The sequence below is a fragment of the Zalophus californianus genome, chromosome Y, assembly GCF_009762305.2.
Source record: "Zalophus californianus isolate mZalCal1 chromosome Y, mZalCal1.pri.v2, whole genome shotgun sequence".
NCBI lineage: Eukaryota > Metazoa > Chordata > Mammalia > Carnivora > Otariidae > Zalophus > Zalophus californianus.
Genome location: NC_045613.1, coordinates 213,288 through 239,020, shown reverse-complemented (window position 1 = coordinate 239,020; position 25,733 = coordinate 213,288). Strand labels below are relative to the sequence as shown.

Here is a 25,733-nt window from a genome sequence, read left to right as displayed (position 1 = left end):
TAGGTCAGAGGTCCATGAAGGAATATGAAAGTGTCGTAGGTATTAATTATGGGGTTACAAGTAAATTGTAGTGAATAGGTGAATTTTGTAAATATAGAATTGGTGAGTAATGAGAATTAACTGTATATCTCAAAGGTGATACTTCTATCTCTACCTGTATTCTCTTTATCTTCAATAAATTCTGCTTTCACCTCCTACTATCTTCAGTTTGATTTCCATCTTGCGCACGGGCCAGGGACTGTCTTGGCAGGTTCTGGGGAACCCCCTCTGGGTCCTTGGACCTGTCCTGCCAGCATCATTTAACATAGTCACTTTTGGCATAGAACTTAGTCTCCCCATCAGTGAATATACAGGAATCAAAGCGTAGAAGCCAACATTACCCAATAGCTAATTTACCACATGCTCAAACCTATCCTCACCAACTAAAAAAAGAAAGAAAATGGTATTTTAAGTCTGGGAGAAAGAGAGTTTCTTTTAGCCGTTCTGTTGTGTGCAGGGCTCTCAAGTTGCCTTTGCCAGTGGTGCCAGGTTCACTCGATTTGTCTGAAGCTATCCCCTTAGATCTAATGGGGCAGTCTACTTGGCTGTCTTCTGCTTCTAGATTGGGGAATAGGAAACATTGTACTTGGCTGACAGTCTTGTTAGTGGGGCCTAATAAGGGTCTTTGAAGCTCTGTTTTTCTTTCAGACCTGGAGTCCCTAAATATTCTGTATTCCTCTTTTATACTTAATTTTCAGTTGATTGCCTTTTTTTTCTTAAGGTTTATAGTTTTATTTATTAGGGAGGAACAGGGAAAATAGAATCTTTGCCATTTTATCCAGACAGATTCTCCTGATGCATTTACTTTTGTAGTTTTGAATTTAGGGATTTTTCTTTTAAGATTTTATTTATTTATTTATTTGAGAGAGAGAGAGAACACAGAGGGAGAGTGAGAGGGAGAAGCAGACTCCTCACTGAGCAGGGAGCCCGATGTGGGACTCAATCCCAGGACCCCGAGATCACGACCCAAGCTGAAGGCAGACGCTTAAATGACTGAGCCACCCAGGCGCCCCGATCCTAAACAAAAGTTCTGTAACTCCCTGTTCACCACACTACTTAGTTTTTAGTAACCTCTAATCTAGTTCATTTCTATGAATTTACTTATTCTAGGTATCTCATATAAGTGGAATCACAGTTTTTGTCCTTTTGTGTCTGGTTTATTTCTTCAATATTTCTTGTTTTTTTTTATTTTATTTTTTTAAAGATTTTATTTATTTGACAGAGAGAGATAGCGAGAGCAGGAACACAAGCAGGGGTAGTGGGAGAGGGAGAAGCAGGCTTCCCGCGGAGCAGGCAGCCCGATGTGGGACTCGATCCCAGAAACCTGGGATCATGACCTGAGCCGAAGGCAGACACTTAATGACAGCCACCTAGGCGCCCAATATTTCTTGGTTTAATGTATTCAGGATTCATCCATATTTTAGCAAATTTCAAAATCTCATTTCTTTTTTTGGCTTATTCTGTTGTGTGTATATAGCACATCTTATTTATCTGTTTCTGCTTATGAACACTATGGTTGTTTCCACCTTTTTGGCTATCATGAGTAATGAGGCTATTGTAAACATTGGTCTGCACCCTGTTACTTAAAAAAAAAAATCCTGTCTGTGATCAGTCTTTGTTTTGATTGAAGTGTTACCCATTAGTAGTCACTCTCTGTCCCCCTCTTATATTCTGGCAACCACTGATTTAGTTTCTCTATAGATTTGCTTATTCTGGGTATTTCATATAAATGGAATTAATAAATGACTTGTGTCTGGCTCCTTTCCCTAGACAGCATGTTTTCAGGGATCATCCATATTGCACTTTGTATCAATACTTTTTATGGCTGAATAATACTCCACTCTATGTATATATACATTTCATTTAACCATTTGTCTTGTGGTTGGGTACTTGGTTGTTTCTACATTTTGGCTCAATTGTACTGTGAACATTGGTGTACGATTACCTGTATTGAGTCACTGTTTTCAGTTCTTTTGGATGTATATGTAGGAGTATAATTGTTGTCTTTCATACAATAATTACAGTTTTAGTTTTTTGAGAGACCCCCAAAATGTTTCCCGTAGCACCTGCGCCATTTTACTCTCCCACCAGCAGTATCTGAGGGTTCCAGTTTCTTTATATCCACAGCAACACTTGTTTTCCCCCTTTTTCTTCTTTGTAGCAGTCATAATATAGTTGACCCCTCCCCAGTTTCGAAAATCTGCATGTAACTTTTGACTCCCCCAGAACTTTTTGTTTGTTTAAAGATTTTATTTATTTATTTGAAAAAGAGAGTGAGAGAATGCGTGCCTGCGCGTGCGCTTACACACACACACACACACACACAAGTGGGGGAAGGGGCAGAGGAATAAACCGACTCCCCGCTGATTCTATTCCATGTGGATTTGTGGTTTTAATTGTTAATCTTTCTGTGTTTATTGCAGGTGTATATAAACAACTGATTTTGTGTTGATAATGTAACCTACATCTTTATATATTTTATTAGCTCTAGCATCTCTTATGTATATTTTCAGATCTTTATATATATAGGCTCATGTGAATAGAAAGTTTTACTCTATTACCAGTTTGGATTCCTTCCTTTTCTTGTCTTTATGCTCTGGCTAGAATTTATAATGATGCTAGATAGTAGTGGTGAAAGAGCCTTTCCCCTTTTTTTTTTTTTTAAGATTTATTTATTTTAGAGAGAGAGAGCACGTGTGTGCTGTCAAGCAAGGAGAGGGAGGGGCAGGGGCAGAAGAGAAGGAGAGAGAGAATCCTATGCTGACTCCACGCTTATCGAGGATCCTGATTCGGGATTCCATCTCACCAGCGTGAGATCATGACCTAACCCGAAATCAAAAGACAGCCACTTAACCGACTGAGCCACCCAGGCTCTGCCCCTTTGACTGTTTTTTTTAAAAAAAGATTTATTTGACAGAGCGAGAGGCACAAGCAGAGGTTGCTGCAGAAGGAGAGATGCAGACTCCTGCTGAGCAGGGAGCCCAATGTGGGGCTCGGCTGGATCCCAGGACCCTGGAATCGTGACCCGAGCTGAAGTCAGACCACTCAAAGGACTGAGCCACCCGGGCGGCCCTCTTTTACCCATTTTTTATTGTGTTTTCTTCTAGTTGAGTTTAAGAGCTCTTGGTATAGTTTTGATAACAGTCCTTTATCACATGTGTGTCTTGCAAATTTTTCTATCCTGTGTGAGTTTTGTACCTGCAACCTTGCTATAATTCTTTAGTTTGAGGAGGTTTTTTTTAATCAATTCTTTTTGATTTTCTACATAAACATACTGTCTGAACAATAATTTTATATCTTCCCTTTCAATCTGTATATCTTTCATTTTCTTCCTTACTGCATTGGAGGACTTCCATTACTGTATTAAAAAGTAGTGGTAAGGTGAGACTTCCTTTTTTTGTTCCTGATCTTAGTAGGAAAGCTTTGAGTCTCTCACCATTAAGTATGATGTTAATTGCAGTTTTTTATAGATACTCTCTATCCAGTTGAAGAAGTCTCCTCTATTTCCACATAACTGTGTGTGTTAAATCATGCATGGGTGTTTGATTTTGTCAGATGCTTTTCTGTACCTGTATATATCGTTATATGGCTTTTATTTTTCAGCAGTACAGTACAGTAAATGATTTTGACTGTTGAACTTGCCTTTCATTTAAGGTAAGGCATCAATTCCTGTGGGTTGTCATCTGTGATTCTTTTTCTAAATTGTTTTTTTGAGGGGCACCTGGGTGGCTCAGTTGGTTAAGCGACTGCCTTTGGCTCAGGTCATGATCCCGGAGTCCCGGGATCGAGTCCCGCATCGGGCTCCCTGCTCGGCGGGGAGTCTGCTTCTCCCTCTGACCCTCTTCCCTCTTGTGCTCTCTATCTCTCATTCTCCCTCTCTCAAATAAATAAATAAAATCTTTAAAAAAAATAGTTTTTTTGATTTGCTAGAATTTTGAGGATTACTTCATCTGTGTTCTTTAGAGATACTGGCCTATAGCTTATCTTTGAATTTGGGGAAATCTGGCCTCATGGAATGAGTTAGGGAGTACGTCCACTTTTATGTTCTATAACAGATTGATTTTAGATTATTGTTAATATATGCGTTGATTGCTCCACTGCTAAACACTGCTTTTGCTGCATTCACACATTTTCAGCAGTTGTATTTTTGATTTCACTTACTTCAAAATAATTTATTTCTCTTGAGAAATCTCGAGAAGTTTCTTCTTTGAACCATGTATTACTTAGAAGTGTGCTGTTTAATCCCCATGTATTTTGCCATTTTGCAACTATCTTTGTGTTGTTGATTTTTTAAATTTCTTTATGGTCCTGTAATTTCTTTTGTGCTTGTTGTATTTTCTGGTCCAGAATGTGGTCTGTCTTGGTGAAATTTCCATGTGAGCTTGAGAAGAATGTGTATTTTACTATTAACTAGAGTAGTCTATAGATAATCTGTGATATCCATTGATTGATGGTGTTGCTGAATTTGACTATATTCTTGCTGATTTTTTTTCCTGCTGGATCAGTCCAATTGGGTGGAAGGGTTTTGATGTCTCCAGCTGTGATTGTGGACTCATATATTTCTCTTTGCAAGTCTTACTAGTTTTTGCCTCCTGTGGTTTGATGCAGTGTTGTTAGGTACATGCTTGTTAAGGATCATTATGTATTCTTAGAGAATTGACCCTTTTACCATTATAATGCCTTTATTTTATAAAACTTTGCTAGTTTGAAATCTGGTCTCTCTCAAGGTAATATAGCTACTCCTGCTTTCTTTTATTTGGTCACCACGTGATATGTTTTTCTTCCTCTATTTACTTTTTATATTAGATGTCTATATTTAAAGTAGTTTATTTAAAGTCTATATTTAAACATCCTTAATGTAGTTGGTTCTTGGGTTTTGATCCATTCTCACAATGTCTTTTTTTTTTTTTTTAAGATTTTACTTATTTATTTGACAGAGAGACAGCGAGAGAGGGAACACAAGTAAGGGCATAGTGGGAGAGTGAGAAAGCAGGTTTCCCGCTGAGCAGGAAGCCCAATGTGGGGCTCCATCCCAGGACCCTGTGGTCATGACTAGAGCCAAAGACAGCCACTTAACCAACTGAGCCACCCAGGCGCCCCTCTCAAAATCTGTCTTAATGGTATAGGAAAGATGTTGGGGTTGGGGTTTGGCAAGAAAGAATTCTTGAGACAAGGTTTTTTATTATTATTATTAACATATAATGTATTATTTGTTTCAGGGTTACAGGTCTGTGATTGCTGGGTCCTAGGGTAGCTCCATTTTCAATTTTTTGAGGAACCTTCACACTGTTTTCCAGAGTGGCTGCACCAGCTTACATTCCCACCAACACTGTAGGACGGTTCCTGTTTCTTGGCATCCTCACCAACGTCTGTCATTTCCTGACTTGTTAATATTATCCATTCTGACTGGTGTGAGGTGGTGTCTCATTGTGGTTTTGATTTGTATTTCCTTGATGCTGAGTGATGTTGAGCACTTTTTCATGTGTCTGTTGGCCATTTGGATGTCGTCTTTGCAGAAATGTCTGTTCATGTCTTCTGCCCATTTCTTGATTGGATTACTTGTTTTCTGGGCGTTGAGTTTGATAAAGTTCTTACAGATTTTGGATACTAGCCCTTTATCTGATATGTCTGTTTGCAAATATCTTCTCCCATTCTGTCAGTTGTGTTTTGGTTTTGTTGACTGTTTCTTTTGCTGTGCAAAAGCTTTTTTTTCTTATTTTATTTATTTATTTGACAGAGAGAGGCACAGCAGGAGAGGGAACACAAGCAGGGGGAGTGGAAGAGGGAGAAGCAGGCTTCCCATGGAGCAGGGAGCCTGATGCGGGGCTCGATCCTAGGACCCTGAGATCATAACCCGAGCCGGAAGGCAGATGCTTAATGACTGAGTCACCCAGGCACGCCTCTGCAAAAGCTTTTATCTTGATGAAGTCCCAGTAGTTCATTTTTGCCCTTGCTTCCCTTGCCTTCGGCGATGTTTCTAGGAAGAAGTTGTTGCCGCTGGGGTCGAAGAGGTTGCTGCCTGTGTTCTCCTCAAGGATTTTGATGGATTCTTGTCTCACATTTAGATCTTTCATCCATTTTGAGTCTATTTTTGTGTGTGGTGTGAGGAAATGGTCCAGTTTCATTCTTGTGCATGTGGCTGTCCAGTTTTCCCAACATCGTTTGTTGAAGAGACTTTTTCCTATTGGACATTCTTTCCTGCTTTATCAAAGATGAGTTGACCATAGAGTTGCAGGTCCATTTCTGGGCTCTATTCTGTTCCACTGATCTGTGTGTCTGTTTTTGTGCCAGTACCATACTGCCTTGATGATGACAGCTTTGTATTAGAGCTGGAAGTCTGGAATTGTGATTCCACCAGTTTTGCTTTTCTTTTTCAACATTCCTCTGGGCTATTCAGGGTGTTTTTTGGTTCCATACAAATTTTAGGATTATTAGTTCCAGCTCTGTGAAAAAAGTTGATGGTATTTTGATAGGGATTGCATTGAATGTATAGATTACTCTAGGTAGCATAGACATTTTCACAATATTTGTTCTAGTCCATGAGCATGGAACCTTTTTCCATTTCTTTGTGTCTTCCAGTTTCATTTGTGAGTATTCTATAATTTTCTGAGTACAGATCCTTTCCCTCTTTGGTTAGGTTTATTTCTAGGTATCTTATGGTTTTGTATGCAGTTCTAAATGGGATCAACTCCTTAATTTCTCTTTCTTCTGTCTCATTTTTGGTGTATAGAAATGCAACTGATTTCTGTGCATTTTTATATCCTACCACTTTGTTGAATTCCTGTGTGAGTTCTGGCAGTTTTGGGATGGAGTCTTTTGGGTTTTCCACATAGAGTATCATATCCTCTGCAAAAAGTGAGAGTTTGATTTCTTCGTTGCCAATTCAGATGTCTTTGATTTTGCTTTGTTGTCTGATTGCTGGGGCTAGGACTTCTAGTACTATGTTGAATAGCAGTGGTGATAGTGGACATCCCTGACAAGTTCCTTACCTTCGGGGGAAAAGCTCTCAGTTTTTCCCCGTTGACCTATGGGTTTTTCATAGATGGCTTTTGTGATATTGAGGTGTGTACCCTCTTTCCCTACACTGTGAAGAGTTTTAATAAAAGAAACGTTGCTGTACTTTGTCAAATGCCTTTTCTGCATCTGAGAGGATCATATGATTCTTGTTCTTTCTTTTGTTAATGTATTGTATCACATTGATTGATTTGCGGGTATTGAACCAACGTTGCAGCCTAGGAATAAATCCCACTTGGTGGGTGGTGAATAATCCTTTTAATGTACTGTTGGGTCCTATTGGCTAGTATTTTGGTGAGAATTTTTGTATCCATGTTCATCAGAGATACTGGTTTATAATTCTCCTGTTGGTGTGGTCTTTGGTTTTGGCATCAAGGTAATGCTGGCCTCATAAAATTGAGTTTGGAAGTTTTCCTTCCATTTCTATCTTTTGAAACAGCTTCAGAAGAAAAGATATTAATTCTTCTTTAAATGTTTGGCAGAAGCCATCCAGCCCTGGGCTCTTGTTTGTTGGGAGATTTTTGATTACGGCTTCAATTTCCTTGCCTGTTAGGGTCTGTTCAGAACAGTTTTCCATTTCTTCCTGTTTCAGTTTTGGTAGTTCATACGTCTCTAGGAATGCATCCATTTCTTCCAGATTGCCTAATTTGTTGGCATATAGTTGCTCATAATATGTTCTTATAATTGTATTTCTTTCTTGTTGGTTATGATCTCTCCTCTTTCATTCATGATTTTATTTACTTGGGTCCTTTCTCTTTTCTTTTGGATTAAGTCTGGCCAGGGGTTCATCAGTCTTACGAATTCTTTCAAAGAACCAGCTCCTAGTTTTGTTGACCTGTTCTGCTGTTCTTTTGGCTTCTATTTCATTGATTTCTGCTCTGATCTTTATACTCTTCTGCTGAGGTTAGGCTTTATTTGCTGTCCTTTCTCCACCTCCTAGTTTTAGGATTAGGTTGTGTATTTGAGACCTTTCTTGTTTCTTGAGAAAGGCTTATAGTGCTATATACTTTCCTCTTAGGACCTCCTTTGCTGCATCCCAAATATTTTGAACAGTTGTGTTTTTATTTTCATTTGTTTCCATGAATTTTTTAAATTCTTCTTTAATTTCCTGGTTGACCCATTCATTCTTTAGTAGGGTGCTCTTTAGCCTCCATGTATTTGAGTTCTTTCCAACTTTCCTCTTGTGATTGAGTTCTAGTTTCAAAGCATTGTGGTCTGAAAATATGCAGGGAATGATCACAGTCTTTTGGTGCCAGTTGAGACCCGATTTGTGACCCAGGATGTGATCTATTCTGGAGAACGTTCCATGGGCACTAGAGAAGAATGTGTATTCTGTTGCTTAGGGATGGAATGCTCTGAATATATCTGTGAAGTCCATCTGGTGCAGCGTGTCATTTAAAGCCCTTATTCCTTGCTGCTCTTTAGCTTAAGATGATCTGTCCGTTTCAGTGAGGGAGATGTTAAAAGTCCCCTATTATTACTATATTATTGTCGATGTGTTTGTTTGATTTTGTTATTAATTGGCTTATATAATTGGCGGCTCTCATGTTAGGGTCATATATATTTACAGTTGTTACATCTTCTTGTTGGATAGACCCTTTAAGTATGATATAGTGTCCTTTCTCATCTCTGATTACAGTCTTTGGTTTAAAATCTAATTGGTCTGATATCCTTATATCAATCCTTATATTGCCACCCCAGTTTTCTTGTTATGTGCATTCTCATGATAAATGGTTTTCCACCCCCTCACTTTAAATCTGCAGATGTCTTTGGATCTAAAATGAGTCTCTTGCAGGCAGCATATTGATGGATCTTGCTTTTTTACTCAATCTAACACCCTGTGTCTTTTGATTGGGGCATTTAGCCCATTTATTTATATTCAGGGTAATTATTGAAAGATACAAATTTAGTGCCATTGTATTGCCTGTAAGGTGACTGTTAGTGTATATTGTCTCTGTTCCTTTCTGGTCTATGTTACTTTTGGCCTCTCTCCCTTTCAGTATTTCTTGTAGGGCTAATCAAGTGATCACAAATTCTCTCAGTGTCTCTTTATCCTGGAAGCTTTTTATCACTCCTATTTTGAATGACATCCTTGCTGGATAAAGTATTCTTGGCTGCATGTTTTTCTAATTTAGCATCCTGAATATATCATGCCAGTCCTTTGTGGCCTGCCAGGTCTCTGTGGATAGGTCTGCTGCCAATCTAATGTTTCTACCCTTGTCATTTACAGACTTCGTGTCCCGAGCTGCTTTCAGGATTTTCTCTTTGTCTCTGAGATTTGTTTTACTATTAGATGTCGAGGTGTTGACCTATTTTTATTGATTTTCAGCGGGTTTCTCTGTGGCCCTGGGGTTTTGATGCCTGTTTCCTTCCCCAAATTAGGGAAGTTCTGCACTATAATTTGCTCCAATATACCTTCTGCCCTTGTCTCCATTTCCTCTTCTTCTGTGATTCCAATTATTCTAATACTTTTTCTTCTTATAGAATCCCTTACCTCTTGGATTCTCCCCTTGTGATCCAGTTGTTGTTTATCTCTCTTTTTCTCAGCTCTTTATTCTTTATCATTTGGTCTTCTATATCACTAATTCTCTCTTCTGCCTCATTTATCCTGTCAGTTAGAGCCTCTATTTTTTATTGCACTTCATTAATAGCCTTTTTGATTTCAACTTGGTTAGAGTTGAGTTCTTTTATTTCTCCAGAAAGGGATCGTCTAGTATCTTCTATGCTCTTTTCAAGCCCAGCTAGTATCTTTATAATCGTCATTCTGAACCCTAGTTCCAACATCTTGCTAATGTCTGTATTGATTAGGTCCCTGGCAGCTGGTACTGCCTCTTGTTCTTTTATTTGAGGTGAGTTTTTTTGTCTTGTCATTTTATCAAGAGAATAGATGAATGAGAGAACAAAATGCTAAAAGAGTAACAGTGACCCCAGAGAAATATACACTAAACAAATCAGAAGAGACCCAAAACTGGGGGGAAAAGAAAAAAGAGGATGATCAGGGTGGTGAGTAGAATAGAGCCATACACTAGATTTTGGGTGTATTTTGGTCTGTTAAAAGAAACTGCCTGGGCGCCTGGGTGGCTCAGTTGGTTAAGTGACTGCTTTCGACTCAGGTCATGATCCTGGAGTCCCGGGATCGAGTCCCACATCGGGCTCTCTGCTCAGCGGGGAGTCTGCTTCTCCCTCGGACCCTCCCCCCTTCTCATGCTCTCTGTATCTCATTCTCTCTCTCTCAAATAAATAAATAAAATAAAAAATAAATAAAAAATAAAAAGACTGTCTTCAAAAAAAAAAAAGAAACTGCCTCCCAGATTTTTAAAGAAAGAAAAACTCATACACACACACACACACACACACACACACAAGGTTAAATACAATGAAGGGATGGAATATGACTGTAGAAATGAAAATTTTAAAAAATTCAAAAAACGAATTGATTAGTTGGTTGAAAAAGGAAGAAAGAATAATTCAAAAAGGGAAAATAAAAAATAAAATTAAAGTTGAAAGACTAAAGAATCATGGGAAAAAAGCCTTGAATTGTATGTGCTGTATATCCCTTTATACTTTATATATGAAAATATTACCCTAAAATACATATAAGGACATAATACATAATCTATAATCTAGGACAAATCTATATATCCTGTATATTTTGCAGTTCTCAGTTGATCAGTAAACTTGGTCTTGGCTGGATGTTCTTGGTGTCTTCTGGAGGAGGGGCTTGTGGCATTGATTCTCAAATGTCTTTGTCAGAGGCCGAATTGCCTGGCCTTTGCCAGGGGCCAGGCTCAGTAATCTGCTTGGGTTTGCTCTAGGTATCTTTTGTTCTCTGAAGGCTTTCCGCTCAGCTTTAAGAGGATGAGAATGAAAATGCGGCCTCCCAATCTCTGGTCCCAGAGAAGCCTAGAGCTCATAGCCCCACTCCTCAGTGAGCCTTCAGAGAAAAACAGTCACTCCTGTCTCCCTGGTCTGTGGCCACACTGTGTGCTCACCCGGCCTGTGACCGAGCTTTTCTCTCTCTGGCACACGACCCCGTGTGCTGTCTCCAAACCCAGCAGATTCCTGCAGTGTGCTACTGCGCTGCTCCTCCTGGGGGAGGATGGGGACTCTCCCCGGATCTGCCGCTTGTTGGGTCCTTGCTGGAAGAACAGTGTCCTGTGTCTTGGATCACGGTTTATGGCAACCCCGAGCTGAGAGCCCACTCCTCAGCTCACTCTTTGCAGCCGTCTTCCCCTTTCTGATATCTGGGAGTTCTGCCACACTCAGGCACCCCCGGTCTTTCTGTGACCCCGTGAGTCCTGAGACCACACTGTCCCAGCGACAGTTCTATCTCCTACTTAGCCACCTCAGCAATATCCCTCCCTGGAGCCGAGTTTAAAAGTTCTGATTTTGTGCTCCCTTCTCTGTCACTTCCCTGTAGCCGGCTGATGGAGGCCCCCTCCCCCCATGGTCTTCCCATATATTGCCGCAGATTCACTTAATCCACACGTCCTACCTTGCAGAAAATGGTCGCTTTTTTGTTCATAGAGTTGCTGCTATTTTTTTTCTTTGTTCTTCAGTTGAGTTCGTAGGTGTTGGGAATGGTTTGATGACTATCTAGCTGAATTCCTGGGACCAGACGAAATTTAGATCTGCTACTTTTCCGCCATCTTGGATTCTCACATCCATAATAGTTATTGATATAGTTAGATTAAATAGCTGCAATGTTTGCTCTTGTTTTGTCTTTATTGCCTTTATTCATTGTTCCTATTTTTGTCTTTCGTTCTTTCTGCCTTTTGTGAGTTTAAGTGATTGCATTTTTTTCTGCTTTCTTACCACTTTTTTTAAGGATTTTATTTGTGAGAGAGAGAGAGAGCACAAGCAGGGGGAGTGGCAGGCAGAGGCAGAGGGAGAAGCAGGCTCCCCGCTGAGCAGGGAGCCCAGTGTGGGACTCTATCCCAGGACCCCGAGATCATGACCTGAGCTGAAGGTAGATGCTTAACCGACTGAGCCACCTGGACGTCCCTTTCTTACCACTTTTAAAAAAAATGTTTTGAAATGTCTACCCTAGAGTAATCCCTGTAGATTTACAAGTAATTTTCATGTCAACTTTCATATAATGCTTCATTGTGAGCATATGATGGTGAAGTAATCCCAGTTCCTCCTCCTGTCCCTTGTGTCATTGATGACCTAGGCAGGCCCCAATTTACTCTGGTTTGATTTTAGATTTTTTGTCTTTGTAATGGTGTGAAAAATAATATTCATTCAGGAGAAGTTGTATTTGAATTCTGAACTTGGATTTTTTTCCCAGGCTAGTGATATATGCTAATGATTGATGTGGGCCTCTGAGCCATGGTCAAAAATTTTTTGAGATGTTTTTGGTCCAAAAAAGTTTTTTTTTAAAGGTTTTTATTTATTTATTTGACAGTAAGAGAGAGAGAGGGAACACAAGCAGGGGGAGCGGGAGAGGGAGAAGCAGGCTTCCTGCGGAGCAGGGAGCCCGATGCGGGGCTCGATCCCAGGACCCTGGGACCATGACCTGAGCCGAAGGCAGACGCTTAATGACTGAGCCACCCAAGCGCCCCCCAAAAGATGTTTTTATTAAATCATGGGTACAGGAGCCTTGGGCAGAAAGAGCTGCACAGGGATTGTGAGTGATTGATTACATACTTTTAATTTAGGAGGGTTAGAGATAAAGGTTGTTTCTAAAAGGATTGTCATGTGTTAAAGAAGACTTACAGGATCCTGGGAATGTGGCTATTATCAAGCTAAGGTTACCTTTTTGCCTCTAGTAAAGCATTAAGGCTGTTGTGAGCTCCTTGGGGGGGGGGTCATACTTTCTCTGAAGTATTTGTCAGTGGGCTGCAAGTTGTAAGGAAATTTTTTATCTACATTTCTTTTGCCTTTGTTCTCCTCCTGAGTAAGATCCTTTCATGTCCTACTCATTAGCTGCAGTTCTTAACAGATAGTAACTTCTTTCCCTACTCAGTACCATTTGCCAAATATTCAAACAGCATTTGATGGCAAGCCCGTAATTTATTCAGCGGTCAGGGAATGGAGAAGAGGAGTTCACTTTTTTTTTTTTTTTTTTTAAGGAGTTCACGTTCTAAAGGTACCTTCTTGATCTCATGGTTGGGGTTTTTGGGTTATGGTGATTTAGGGACTGGTAAGCAAGCTGACCTAGGGTTTTTTGGGAGAAGCAGCTTGGGATCAGAATCAAAAGTGTGACCTCTTTTCTCCCCTTAATTAGATGCAGTTGGTTCTGTTACATTAATGGTACTGTTTTGTTACTGGCACTAGTTTCTGGTGGCAAGTATCATGTAAGCAGGGCTGGAAAACCTGGATTATTGTGGCTTGTTTGGATGGAGCTTTTTAAAAAGTGAGTCTCTTGTGATCACAGCAAGCCAAATATTCTAATCAGCCATGAGACCATGCGGGTAAACAGCCAGTATACTAACAACTTTTCTGTTCCCATATAACCTTTACAACCATCTGTTTTTCATCATGGTATTCAGTAAATTATTTGAGGTATTCAGCACTTTGTTATATATCTTTTTTTTTTTTTTAAGTGGCTCATGACTCTGAGATCAAGACCTGAGCTGGGATCTAGGGATGAACACTTATCTGACTGAGCCACCCATCGCCCCTCAGCACTTCATTATAAAATACGCACTGTGCTAGATTTGCTCAACTTTATAAAGGCTAATGTGAGTGTTCTGAGCACATTTAAGGTAGGATAGGCTAAGCTATTATGTATGGCAGGTTGGGTATATTAAATGGATTTTCAATTTGTGATAATTTAAACTTATAGTGGGCTTATTAAACATAACTAAGTTGAAGATCTGTATGTTTACATGAGTGTATGTAAGATAGAAAACGTAATAAAAAATACAGGTTGATATTATTTTGAACGGTTATCTTTTAGATCAGCCAGTAAGAAAAGTGAAAGTTTTAATTTTATGTGTATTTATTTTCATTTGTGGTTTCTTCTTGTAGTTTGGTGTTTCTGACTTTTATTATTTTCTTCTTTGTAGAGAATTTTTTAACATTTTTTTTTTTGTAAGGCAGCTCTTCTCTCAACAATTTCCCTCATGTTTGCTTCTTTGAGAAAGTATTTCTTTTTCACTTTTTTTATTTTTTTTTTTAGAGAGAGCATGGATGTGTGTGCAAGCAAGGGGGAATTTAGAGGGGGTAAAGAAAAAAGAATCTTAAGCAGGCCCCAAGCCCACCCAGATAAATCCCATAACCCTGAGATACTGAGCCACCCACGTGCCCCTCCTTTGCTTTTGAGTGATAATTTTGTTTTAGGTTGGCTTCCTCCCCAACCTCCACAATTTAAATATTCTATTCCCAACTTCTGAGAGTTTGAATGATTCTTCTCATTGTTTTTCTGTGGGAAAGGTATTTTTTCTCCCTCTAGTTTCTTTCCAGATTGTTTTTAAAAATTCTTTTAGTTTCTCTTGTTTAAAAATGATATGCCTAAATTTATTTTTCCCTTTGGACATTTTTCCTCCCTCGTGTTCTCTGATCTTCCTGGATTTGTGATTTATTGTCTGACATTAATTTTGGGAGAAATTCTCTGTCATAATTACTCCAAATAATTTCTCTTCTCTTTCTCCCTGTTTTACCTTTTGATAGTCCAATTACACACTGTTAAATCTTTTTGTAGCCCCTCAGTCCTTGGATATTCTATCATCCCATTACTATCTCCTCCTCCCTCCCAGCGATTATTCCCCAGTTTTTGGTTTTTGAGGATTCTGTTGATAAATTCTTTATCTCTTTCCCCAGCTGTATCCAGTCTACTAATAATCCCATCAGAGGTATTCTTTATTCTTGTTACAGTGTTTTTGAAGTTAGCATTTCTTCTTGATCCTTTGTTACCATTTCTGTTTTCTCTGCTTCCATTGCCCATCTGTTCTTGCATGCTGTTCTGTTTATGTACTAGTTGTCTTTATCATATTGTAGTGGTAAGTTCACAGTTTGATAAATCCCATATACCTGCCATACTCCTTTTGATGCTTGTTCTGTCTTTTCAGATTGTGTGTTTTTCCATTGGTATGTCTTATAATTTTTTCCTAATACCTGGACTGGTGTATCAATTAAAAACTGCTGTAAATGGTAATGTGGTGGTATAGTGTGGGGCAAGGCAAAGTGTGTTATCAAGACTATGAATAGCTTCCCCTCTTTTTACTGAGCCTGTGCCTTTGGAAAGTGAAGTGAATTTTTCTGTTTTCTTTCTCCCCACTTAACAGTAGGAGGACTGGAGAGGGCTGCAGTTGGGTATTTCCCTTAAGGTTTTCCTACCCTGACCTTTCCTACTGGGGCAGTTCACTCTGGACGGTGTCTTATCTGGTAATATGTGACTCATTGTATTATGACTTTGGTCCTTCAGAGTTGTTTCAAAAATAAATCCTTAAAAAAAAATCCTTTAGTCACCTGGTTGTTTCTTAGACATGAAATATAATATATAAATATATATTTTAAAGATTTTATTTATTTATTTGACAGGGAGAGAGATAGAGCAGGAACACAAGCAGGGGGAGTGGGAGAGGGAGAAGCAGGCTTCCTGCAGAGCAGGGAGCCCGACATGGGACTCGATCCCAGGAGCCTGGGATCATGACCTGAGCCGAAGGCAGACGCTTAATGACTGAGCCACCCAGGTGCCCCATGAAATGTAATATATTAATGAGACAAGGACTCTTATATAAACCAGTATTTCCAGAGCATTAAATTTTTGTATTTAAAGGGCGCCTGGGTGGCTCAGTTGGTTAAGCGACTGCCTTCGGCTCAGGTCATGATCCTGGAGTCCCTGGATCGAGTCCCGCATCAGGCTCCCTGCTTGGCAGGGAGTCTGCTTCTCCCTCTGACCCTACCCCCTCTCATGTGCTCTCTCTCTCTCATTCTCTCTCTCTCAAATAAATAAATAAATAAAATCTTTAAAAAAATTTTTTTTTGTATTTAAAAATTGATTTTTTAAAATTTTATGATAATATTTAAAAAAGCAAGTTTGGATGAGTGGTTGACTCCGTTGGTTAAATGTCTGCTTTCGTCTCAGGTCATGATCTCAGGGTCCTGGAATCCAGTCTCACGTGGAGCTCCCTGCTTAGCGGGTATTCTGCTTCTCCTCTGCCCCTCACCCCATCCCCTCCTTGTGGTCTCTATTTCTCACTATCTCTCTCAAATAATTTAAAAGAAAAGGGGGGGGAGAAAGAAAAAGTAAGTTTTCCTCAAGTTTTGTCTCTTCTCACTTTGTATAATGAAGTCTGTGGAAGATTGGATTTGATTTGTTTTGTTTTTGTTTTTTGGGTTTTGTTTTTTTTTAAAGATTTTATTTATTTATTTGACAGAGAGAGACACAGTGAGAGAGGGAACACAAGCAAGGGGAGTGGGAGAGGGAGAAGCAGGCTTCCCACTGAGCAGGGAGCGTGATGTGGGGCTTGATCCCAGGACCCTGGGATCATGACCTGAGCCTAAGGCAGCGGCTTAACAACTGAGCCACCCAGGCGCCCCTTGTTTTGTTTTGTTTTTAATGATTTTATTTATTTGACAGAGAGAGACACAGCGAGAGAGGGAACACAAGCAAGGGCAGTGGTAGAGGGAGAAGCAGGCTTCCTGCCAAGCAGGCAGACCAACACGGGCTCAATCCCAGGACCCTGAGATCATGACCTGAGCCGAAGGCAGTCGCTTAACGACTGAGCCACCTAGATGCCCAGTTTGATTTGTTTTTGAGAGAGCTCAGCGCACATGCACTTGAGGGACGTTCAGGGTGTGTGTGGGGGTGGAGAACTCGAAGCGGGCTCTGCCTTCAGCTCCATGTCATGACCTTCAGACCATGGACCCAAGCTGAAATCAAGAGCCAAAATCAAGAGTCCATTGCCCAACTGACTGAGCCACCCAGGCCCCCCATGGAAGGAATTCAGATAATGTTTACAGTCCAAGTGTGAAAAAGTCTGAAATTCATAAAAATGAGTGTTAGAGATATGAAAATCCTTAGCATGTTATACTGTGTACAGGCTGCTCTTCTGGTATACTGCTGATATTTTCATTGTACTTTGACTTTGCGGGGCAATGTTTATTCCTAACTATTTTACTGTAAATGTTCTCCCTGAGTTAATTTAAGAAATAAATTCAAAGACTTTCTGATATGACTGAAAATGTCAGAATTTCCTGTTTTATTTTTTTATTTTTATTTTTTTGAAGATGTTATTTATTTATTTGAGAGAGCATACAAGCTGGTGAGAGAGGCAGAGGCAGAGGGAGAAGCAGACTCCCTGTTGAGCAGAAAGCTGGAGGCGGGGCTCCATCCCAGGACCCTGGGATCATGAGCCCAGCCAAAGGCAGTCGTTTAACCAGCTGAGCCACCCGGGTACCCCTTTTTAATTTTCTTCAATGTTGTCACAAATTCTAATAGGTTTACATGACATCTCTTTTACCTTTTACCTTCCCTGCCTTTTTTTAGGCTTGGCAGGAACTACTTCAAGTGATCCCAAACCCTTTCTACCTTTAGATGATTTAAGGAGCGTGGGAATAACCATTTTGAAATTAAAGTGAAGCTAGTAGTAGTTCAAGGTAATGTTGATTGTATTGATGAGGGAAACAAAGACAAGAGACATAAAGCTTAAATTAAATCTCCTTACAACTTGCAGCCCACTGATATCTGAAACTGCAGAGTGTGACCTTCTTCAAGGAACTTGTGGCTGCCTTAGTGCTTTATTTTATTAAAGAAAAAAGTAACCTTAAGAGCAGCTAGTCCCTTGAGATCCTGAAAGTTTTCCTTCCAAATTCCTTATATACTTACGCTATCCCTAACTCCCACTAATTAAAAAGTATATAATCAGTCACTCCTCACAGTCCCAGTACAGCTCTTTGTGCCCATGGGTTGTGTCCCTATGCTATTATAAAATCACTTTTTTGCACCAAAAACATCCCAAGAATTCTTAGCCATTTGTTCATGAACTCCAGACTTATAAATTTCATCAGTTTGAACAGAAACATGTATGTATGTAGCTTAATTTTTCTGGAAGTGAGTTGCATTTTTGAGGAAAAAATTAGAAAATTTATTATAATATGTAATAGACTTAGAAAATTACCATGAGATTTGGTCCATGAGGGAAACCAAAATTGTTGAAGTAATTGCCAAGACTCGACATTCATTTAAGTGCAAGGATAAAATTTGATAATGGTTTTATGTAGGTGATCTGTAAATTATTTATTTCTCTTGTGTTCATGGATAATTTTATTGGTACCCATAAACATTAAATTGTTTGCTATTTATATCACAGTGTGCTGAGATGCAGGCTAGAGGGGCAGCTTATTAAAAATCTTTATTGTGTGGATTTTCAAATGGGACATTAATTCACTAATAATTATTTTCCCTTTTTCAGCATTATCTGCATATCAGAGATACTACAGTTTACAGACTGACTACTGGAAGGTTAGTACACATTGGAATGGCAGTTTTTTCTTATTTTGGGAGAAATTATACAAAATCATAATTCTGAGTACATGGAGAGAGAAAGATTATTTTCTGTAGCTATTTTGTGTTGAAGTATCGTGTTTCCTCATTGCTATTTTTGTGGCATCTTTTTTTTTTTTTAAGATTTTATTTATTTATTTGACAGAGAGAGACACAGCGAGAGAGGAATACAAGCAGGGGGAGTGGGAGAGGGAGAAGCAGGCTTCCTGCAGAGCAAGGAGCCCGATGCGGGGCTCGATCCCAGGACCCTGGGATCATGACCCAAGCTGAAGGCAGATGCTTAACGACTGAGCCACGCAGGCTCCCCCTGTGGTATCTTCTTAGTAAGAGATACTAGGTGTGGTGCTTTGATAACAAACAAAATTAAAAAAAATCCTGTTCCTTTTTAAGTCCAGAGCTGGAAATAAATGAAGGATGGTGGATCGTTTTTTTTTTTAAGATGCGTGAGCTAGGCTGCATGCTAAGGGAAGGATTCCTCATTTTTATATTTTCTCTGTGATTGGAATTCTGCAGAGAATGAAAACTATTTTAGAAGGTCTATTTAAATAAAGAATTATGTGTAAGGATAAATTATCCATTGTATTATATAAGTTGAACCAGATAAACTAAGAGGTTAATCTTTCATAGCATATATACTTCCAAGTATGGCATAGGAAGCTAAATAGATTGCTTTTCAACAATAACCGTCATTATTCTATACCACAGAATAGATTTATCTTGTCATAGGATATAAGCCATAATCTGTTTTAGGTATAACTGCCATGAGGATTAGTTTTGGCAGTGTTGTCTATAACTAACTAACTAATTCAATGTCATGAATGGGAAATTTTAGGGTATGCAAAATAAATGTTGGTCCCTAATTTAAGTAAAAATGGAGCAGAAGGAATGAAAACTGAAGTCTTCTTAATCCATAAATATTCTAATATGTTTATTTAAATTTGTTTCTAATTTCTGTTTTGGTTACAGTGTTAGAGAAATATAATTCAGTCTACCCTAGAATACATCCTTTTGAATGTTAAAAGTCAGTGTTTTGTTTTTCTTTAAAAAGATTTTATTGTTAAGTCATTTCTACACCCAATGTGGGGCTTGAATATACAACCCCCAGATTAGGAGTTGTGTATTCTACTGATTGAATCAGCCAGGTGTCCCATGTGGTTTTTAATTAACATAGTTGTGTAAACATCACCACAGTCAAATTTAGAATATGTTCATCATATGAAAACAAAACCCTGTATTCTCTTCCCTAATTCCTCCATAACCTTTTCCCTAAGGAAACAATTAATTTGCTGTTACATATTTGCCTAGTTTGAACTGGCTTTTTCACTTAACAAGTTTTCAGAGTTCGTCCCTACTGTAGCTTGTATAGCCAGTACTTAAATTTTTTATTTGACTGAGAAGGAGTGAGCACAAGTAGGGGGAGTGGCAGGCAGAGAGAGGGAGAGGGAGAAGCAGGCTCCTCCCCACTGGGATCATGACCTGAGCCACCGAGGTGCTCTCTTTAGAAGCTTTTGTTTGTGGGTGGGGCTGCAGTCAGACTTCCCCAGCCCACTGTTGGGGCTGCAGTAGTCTGGTGTGTGGTTATTTTTCCCTCTCCCCAGGGCAAGAGTCTTTCTGGAGTGGTGTTGGCCCCTAGTGGGGCTTGTTGCACACTTCCTGTGGCCTGTGCGATGGACGGACTCTGTCAAGAGAATATTGGAGGGGGCGCATCTGCAAAGTGTAGTGTTATAAGTTAGGTAGTGAATTTCTTCTTGTTGGGGGCCGTATGTTTATGCCGGGGGAGGGGGGGTTAGAAGGAGGGAAATGGTGCTTGCCAGCTCCCTTGTTTCTAAAGGAGTCTCCCAGGAATCTCTGTCCCTACAGACATGGTCTGAGATTAGTAAATAACTCTCCCTCCCTTACATACAGGTGTTTTTCAAACTGCTGCTTCTATGCTTTATGTTCCTGAGCTTTTTGTTTTGCTGTCTTATTAGCAGAGGGGACTCAATTTCGTCAAGTGAGCTGACCTTTACAAATTCAGTTTTTAAGTCTGGCTTGAACTCATGCATTTAGACCCTCTTGTTTTCAAAGGCAAATGTTAGGGGATTGTTCTTCCCTGCTTAAGCTCACTGGTGTGAGTGTTTGTGTCTCTCCCCGTCTTGCACTTGTTCCCATGTCTGTTTAGCTCCCTTCTGTGTCTTCACCCTTCCTACCTTCTTCTTTGTGGCCTCTGCTCTACATTTAGTTGTGGGGTTTGTTCTTGATCTCTTTGGGTTGTTTTCTGGGTTATTTACACTAATATGGGTGTTACCTAGGTGTATCCGTGGGACAGGTGCATTAGGATCCTCCTCCTCCATCTTTCCTGGAAAGCAAGCAGCTTCATTTTTTTTTTAAATAGCAAAATTTCCAGGGGTGCCTGGGTGGCTCAGATGGTTAAGCATCTGCCTTCAGCTCAGGTCATGATCCTGGAGTCCTGGGATGGAGTCTCGCATCGGGCTCCCTGCTCAGTGGGGAGCCTGCTTCTCCCTCTCCCTCTGCCTCTCTCCCTGGTCATGCTCTCTGTCTCTCTCTCTGTATCTCTGTGTCTCAAATGAATAAATAAAATCTTTAAAAAAAAAAACAACAACAAATAGCAAAATTCCTGTATTTGGATATTCATTTTATTCTGTTAACTGTTGATGGACATTTACTGTTTGTCTCCCATCTTTTGCATATAATGATTCATACTACTGTATGAATCCAAAGTTCACTTTGGAACTTGTTTTTGTTGAATGCATGTTTTTATTTCTCTTGGAATGGAGTAGAGTCTAGTGGGTTAGGTAGTAATTAAAATTCTTAAATGATCTGTAAGGCCGTTTTACATACTGTGTGCACTATGTTACATTCTCACATTCTGTATGGAAGATCCCACTTCCTCCATAATCTTGTGATTATGTCTTTAAAAATTTTTTTTTAATTTAAAGACATATTTATTTGTTTTAGAGATCCCGAACAAGTAGGTAGAGGGGCAGGGGGAAAGGGATAGGGAGCTGATCTCAGGCCGACTGCCTGCTGAGCACAGCATCTGACACAGAGCTCATCATGACCTGAGCTGAAATCACAAGCTGAGTCCTTATCGGGACTAAGCCACCCAGGTTCTCGTGTCTTTTCAAAATTTTTATCATCCTAATGGGTGTGAAGTAGTTTCCCACTGAGGTTTTTTTCTTAAGATTTTATTTATTTATCTGAGGGAGAGAAAGAGCGATCGAGCGAGCACGTGCGAGCACACAGGGAGGGAGAGGAACAAGCCCGACCCCGCTCTGAGCACAGAGCTGGACATTGAACATGGGGCTTGATTCCACACCACCAAGATCATGACCTGAACAGAAACTAAGAGTCCGACGCTCAACCAAGTGAGTCACCCAGGCTCTCCTCCCACTGAAGTTTTTATTTTAATTGCCCTCAAGACTAATGATGTTTGAACATTTTCCTGTTAATTGGCCGTTTGCATATGTTTTTTTTTTTTAGAAATGTGTATTCAGATTCTTTGTCTAATTATAATTCTTTGTCTTTAATATTAATTTGCTAGAGTTATTTATCTCATAGATTTATGGAGGTTTTCTCCTATTAGGTTGTCTTTTCATATGTGTTAGAACTCCTTAAAGCACAAAAGTTTGCCTACCGTATACCTATTTTTTTTTCCTTTTGTTGCTTCATGCTGTTTGGTCCCTTATACCTGTTAAGCATCTGTAGCCATAAAAATTGTTTTTTTTTATTATGTTAATCACCATACATTACATCATTAGTTTTTGATGTAGTGTTCCATAATTCATTGTTTGTGCATAACACCCAGCGCTCCATTCAGTACGTGCCCTCTTTAATACCCATCACCAGGCTAACCCATCCCCCCACCTCCTCCCCTCTAGAACCCTCAGTTTGTTTTTCAGAGTCCATCGTCTCTCATGGTCCGTCTCCCCCTCCGACTTACTCCCCTTCATTCTTCCCCTCCTGCTATCTTCTTCTTTTTCTTTTTTCTTAACATATGTTGCATTATTTGTTTCAGAAGTACAGATCTGTGATTCAACAGTCTTGCACAATTCACAGCGCTCACCATAGCACACCCTACCCAATGTCTATCACCCAGCCACCCGTTTTTTTTCTTTTAAGAGTTTTAAAATTGTTACTCTTTTACATCCCTCATCATTTTGAGTTAATTTTTGTATGTGGTGTGAGGTCAAGTTCCAACTTTATTCTTTTGCATTTGGGTATCTCTTTCTCACAGTACTGTTTGTTCAAAAGAAAAATTTTCCCTGTTTTGACTCTGTTAATAGTCTCTTAACCTTGCATGTGTAGGTTTTAGACTCTCAGTTTTATTTCATTGATATTTTATACCTTCAATACCACATTTTGCATTTTATTTTTTAAACCTGCTTATATTGTTGAATCTAAATTTTGTCTCATAGGCAGCAGATAGACTATTTTATTATAAATGGAATTGTTTCTGTAGTTTTATTTTATTTTCAAACATTCATTTTAAGTGTGAGAATTGTATATAGATTTTGTATTTTCAACCTTCCTGAACTTGTTTATCAATTCTAATACTTACTGTGATTTATTTTGGATTTCCTGTGTATAAGATCATGTCATCTGCAGATGTAGATTGTTTTACCACTACATTTACCAAATTTCCAATTTGGATGCCTTTTGCTAGTTTCCTCCCTTTGTTCTTACCTCTGTCCCTTTCCTCCCTACCATAACTGTCCCAATTACAATCTGTAATAAAATGTTAAGTACAAATGCTGAGAGCAGGCATTTTTGTCTTGCTTCTGTTTTGAAGAGGAAAACGTTGTTTTTCACCTAGTTTGATGTTAAATGGGGGTTATTAGTTATCTTTTTATTAGGGTGTAAGAAGATCTTATTTTATTTAATTGTGTTTTTTCATCATGAAAAGGTGTTCAGTTTGGTCCTCTTTTGAGTCTGTTTAGATCATGATTCCTTGTTTGATTCATTGGTTATTTAAGAAGTATAATTTCAACCTTTTTGGGGTTATCTTAAAATTTCATTACATTTTATTCAAAGAACATACAGTTGAATCTTGAACAACAAGGGGTTAGAGGCATCAACACTATGCATTCAAAAAATCTGTGTATAACTTTTGACTTCCCAAAAAAGTTAACTGCTAACTGGTGACTTGAAGGCTTACCAATAACACCATTGATTAACACTTATTTTGTATGTTATTTGTATTACATACTGAATTCTTCAAATAAGCTACAGAAATAAAACGTTAATAAAGACATAAGAGTTTAGAAAATACATTAGCAGTACAATACTGTATTTATGCAAAAAAAATCAAGGTAAGTGGACCCACATAATTCAAACTCATTTTTGAAGGCCAGCAGTTCTTTATACTCTTTCAGTTCCTTTTTATTTATTCAGATTTATTTTATGGCATTAGGTTAGTTTTATCTTGGAGAATGTTTCGTGTACACAAGACGAATATATATTCTGTTTTGTTGGGTTAAGTGTTCTCTATTAAGTTTACTGGATTGAAAGTTATGTTCCCAAGTTTTCTGTTTTCCTATTGATCTTTTGTTTTATCTGTGTTGAATATGAGATTGAACTATTGATGAATTGCCTACTTTTGGGGATCAGTTTTTGCTTCATGTATATTCTGGTACTCTCTTGTTAGGAGCATATATGTTTATAATGTATGTTTTTACTGAATAAATTGTTTTTTGCTTTTGTTCCAACTTTTTGAAGATATAACTGACAAAACTGTGTAAGTTTAAAGAATACATACGTGTTTAAGGTATATAATGTGTTGATCTGATAAATTTATGTTGCAAAATGTTTGACATGCTTGCGTTAGCTATTACCTTTATCATGTCCTAAAACTACCATTTTTTTTTTTGTCTTGAGAACTTAAAAAATTTGCCAGCTTAACTTTCAAATACATCATACAGAGATTGATACTGTCAGTGTCCTGATAATTTCAGGCAACTTCTTTTTGTTTTGAAGTATTAAGTTTCATATTAGTACAGATAATCCAGAATTTTCATAATTGTTTTCATGATATATTGCTGTCCATCTTTTTATTTATAATATGTGCCTTTGAATGTAAAGAATTTCTTCTGAAGGCAGTATATACTTAGATCTTTAATTTCTTCCAGTGTGATAATTTGCACATTTTCATTGTTTAATCCTAGGGTTTTTTTGGTCATTCATTTAATGGATATACATCTGTCTTTATACTTTTATATGTCTGTTTTTTTACCTCAATTCTTACATTACTGCTTTCTTTTGCAGAAAGCAAATATATTTTAATTTCTTCAGATGTTTTTCGTTTTATCTTTTTGAATTATTTCATTAGTAGTGCTTTAGGGCTTACCCATGTACATGTTAAGTTACGAATTTACTTAGTTATAGTAATTCCTTGAAATGTAGAAACAAAATTATTCTTATATACCTCTGTGTATGTGTTTCCCTTTTTTTATTCTTAAAAACTTTATGCCAGTAAGTGTTGCAACTCCAACATTTACATTGTTGTACGCATTATGTAATAGTATAGTGTTAGAAGATTAGTTTATATAATTTGTCAACTTTAAAAAAGATAGTTTTGTTAGCCTTTTATTTTTTTATTTTTTATTTTTTAAGATTTTATTTATTTATTTGACAGAGAGAGACACAGTGAGAGAGGAAACACAAGCAGGGGGAGTGGAGAGGGAGAAGCAGGGGGAGTGGGAGAGGGAGAAGCAGGCTTCCCACTGAGCAGGGAGCCCGATGTGGGGCTTGATCCCAAGACCCTGGGATCACGACCTGAGCCCAAGGCAGATGCTTAACGACTGAGCCACCCAGGCGCCCCCTGTTAGCCTTTTAAATTCTTATTTCTGATTCTCATAATTGTTTTGTATGTTTGATTTACCACCTGGAGTCTTTCTTTAGCCCAGTACATCTTTGTTCCCACTAACCCCATTTGTTTTGTAATTAATAACAAGCTACATTACAATATATATTAGGCCTAACAGTAGTTATATATAGATTGCTTAAACAATTGTTTTCCAGTCGGATAGAAGAAAAGAAAGGAAATACGATGTATGCTGTGTTCCATAATTGCATTTATTATCTTCACCAACACTTTTTGGTCTTTGTTATTGTTGTTCTTGTGGGGTTTTGTGGGGGGTTGGGAACTTTAAATTACTAAGGCTCTTGCTGTAAGGCTGAAGAGCTTTATTAGAATTATTGAAAGGTGGGTGTGTTTGCAGTGAAA

At 38.7% G+C, this 25,733-nt stretch overlaps 1 protein-coding gene across 14 annotated transcripts in view; it reads left to right on the top strand.

The window, feature by feature from the left end:
- Window positions 1–25,733, top strand: part of LOC118356620 (lysine-specific demethylase 6A-like) — a 168,583-nt gene that overhangs the window by 21,912 nt on the left and 120,938 nt on the right. For all 14 annotated transcript variants that reach the window (XM_035725897.1, XM_035725896.1, XM_035725903.1 and 11 more), the window contains one exon: window positions 18,417–18,466. In XM_035725897.1, coding sequence (XP_035581790.1) covers window positions 18,417–18,466 — 50 coding nt within the window. The remainder of the gene's footprint in view (window positions 1–18,416; window positions 18,467–25,733) is intronic.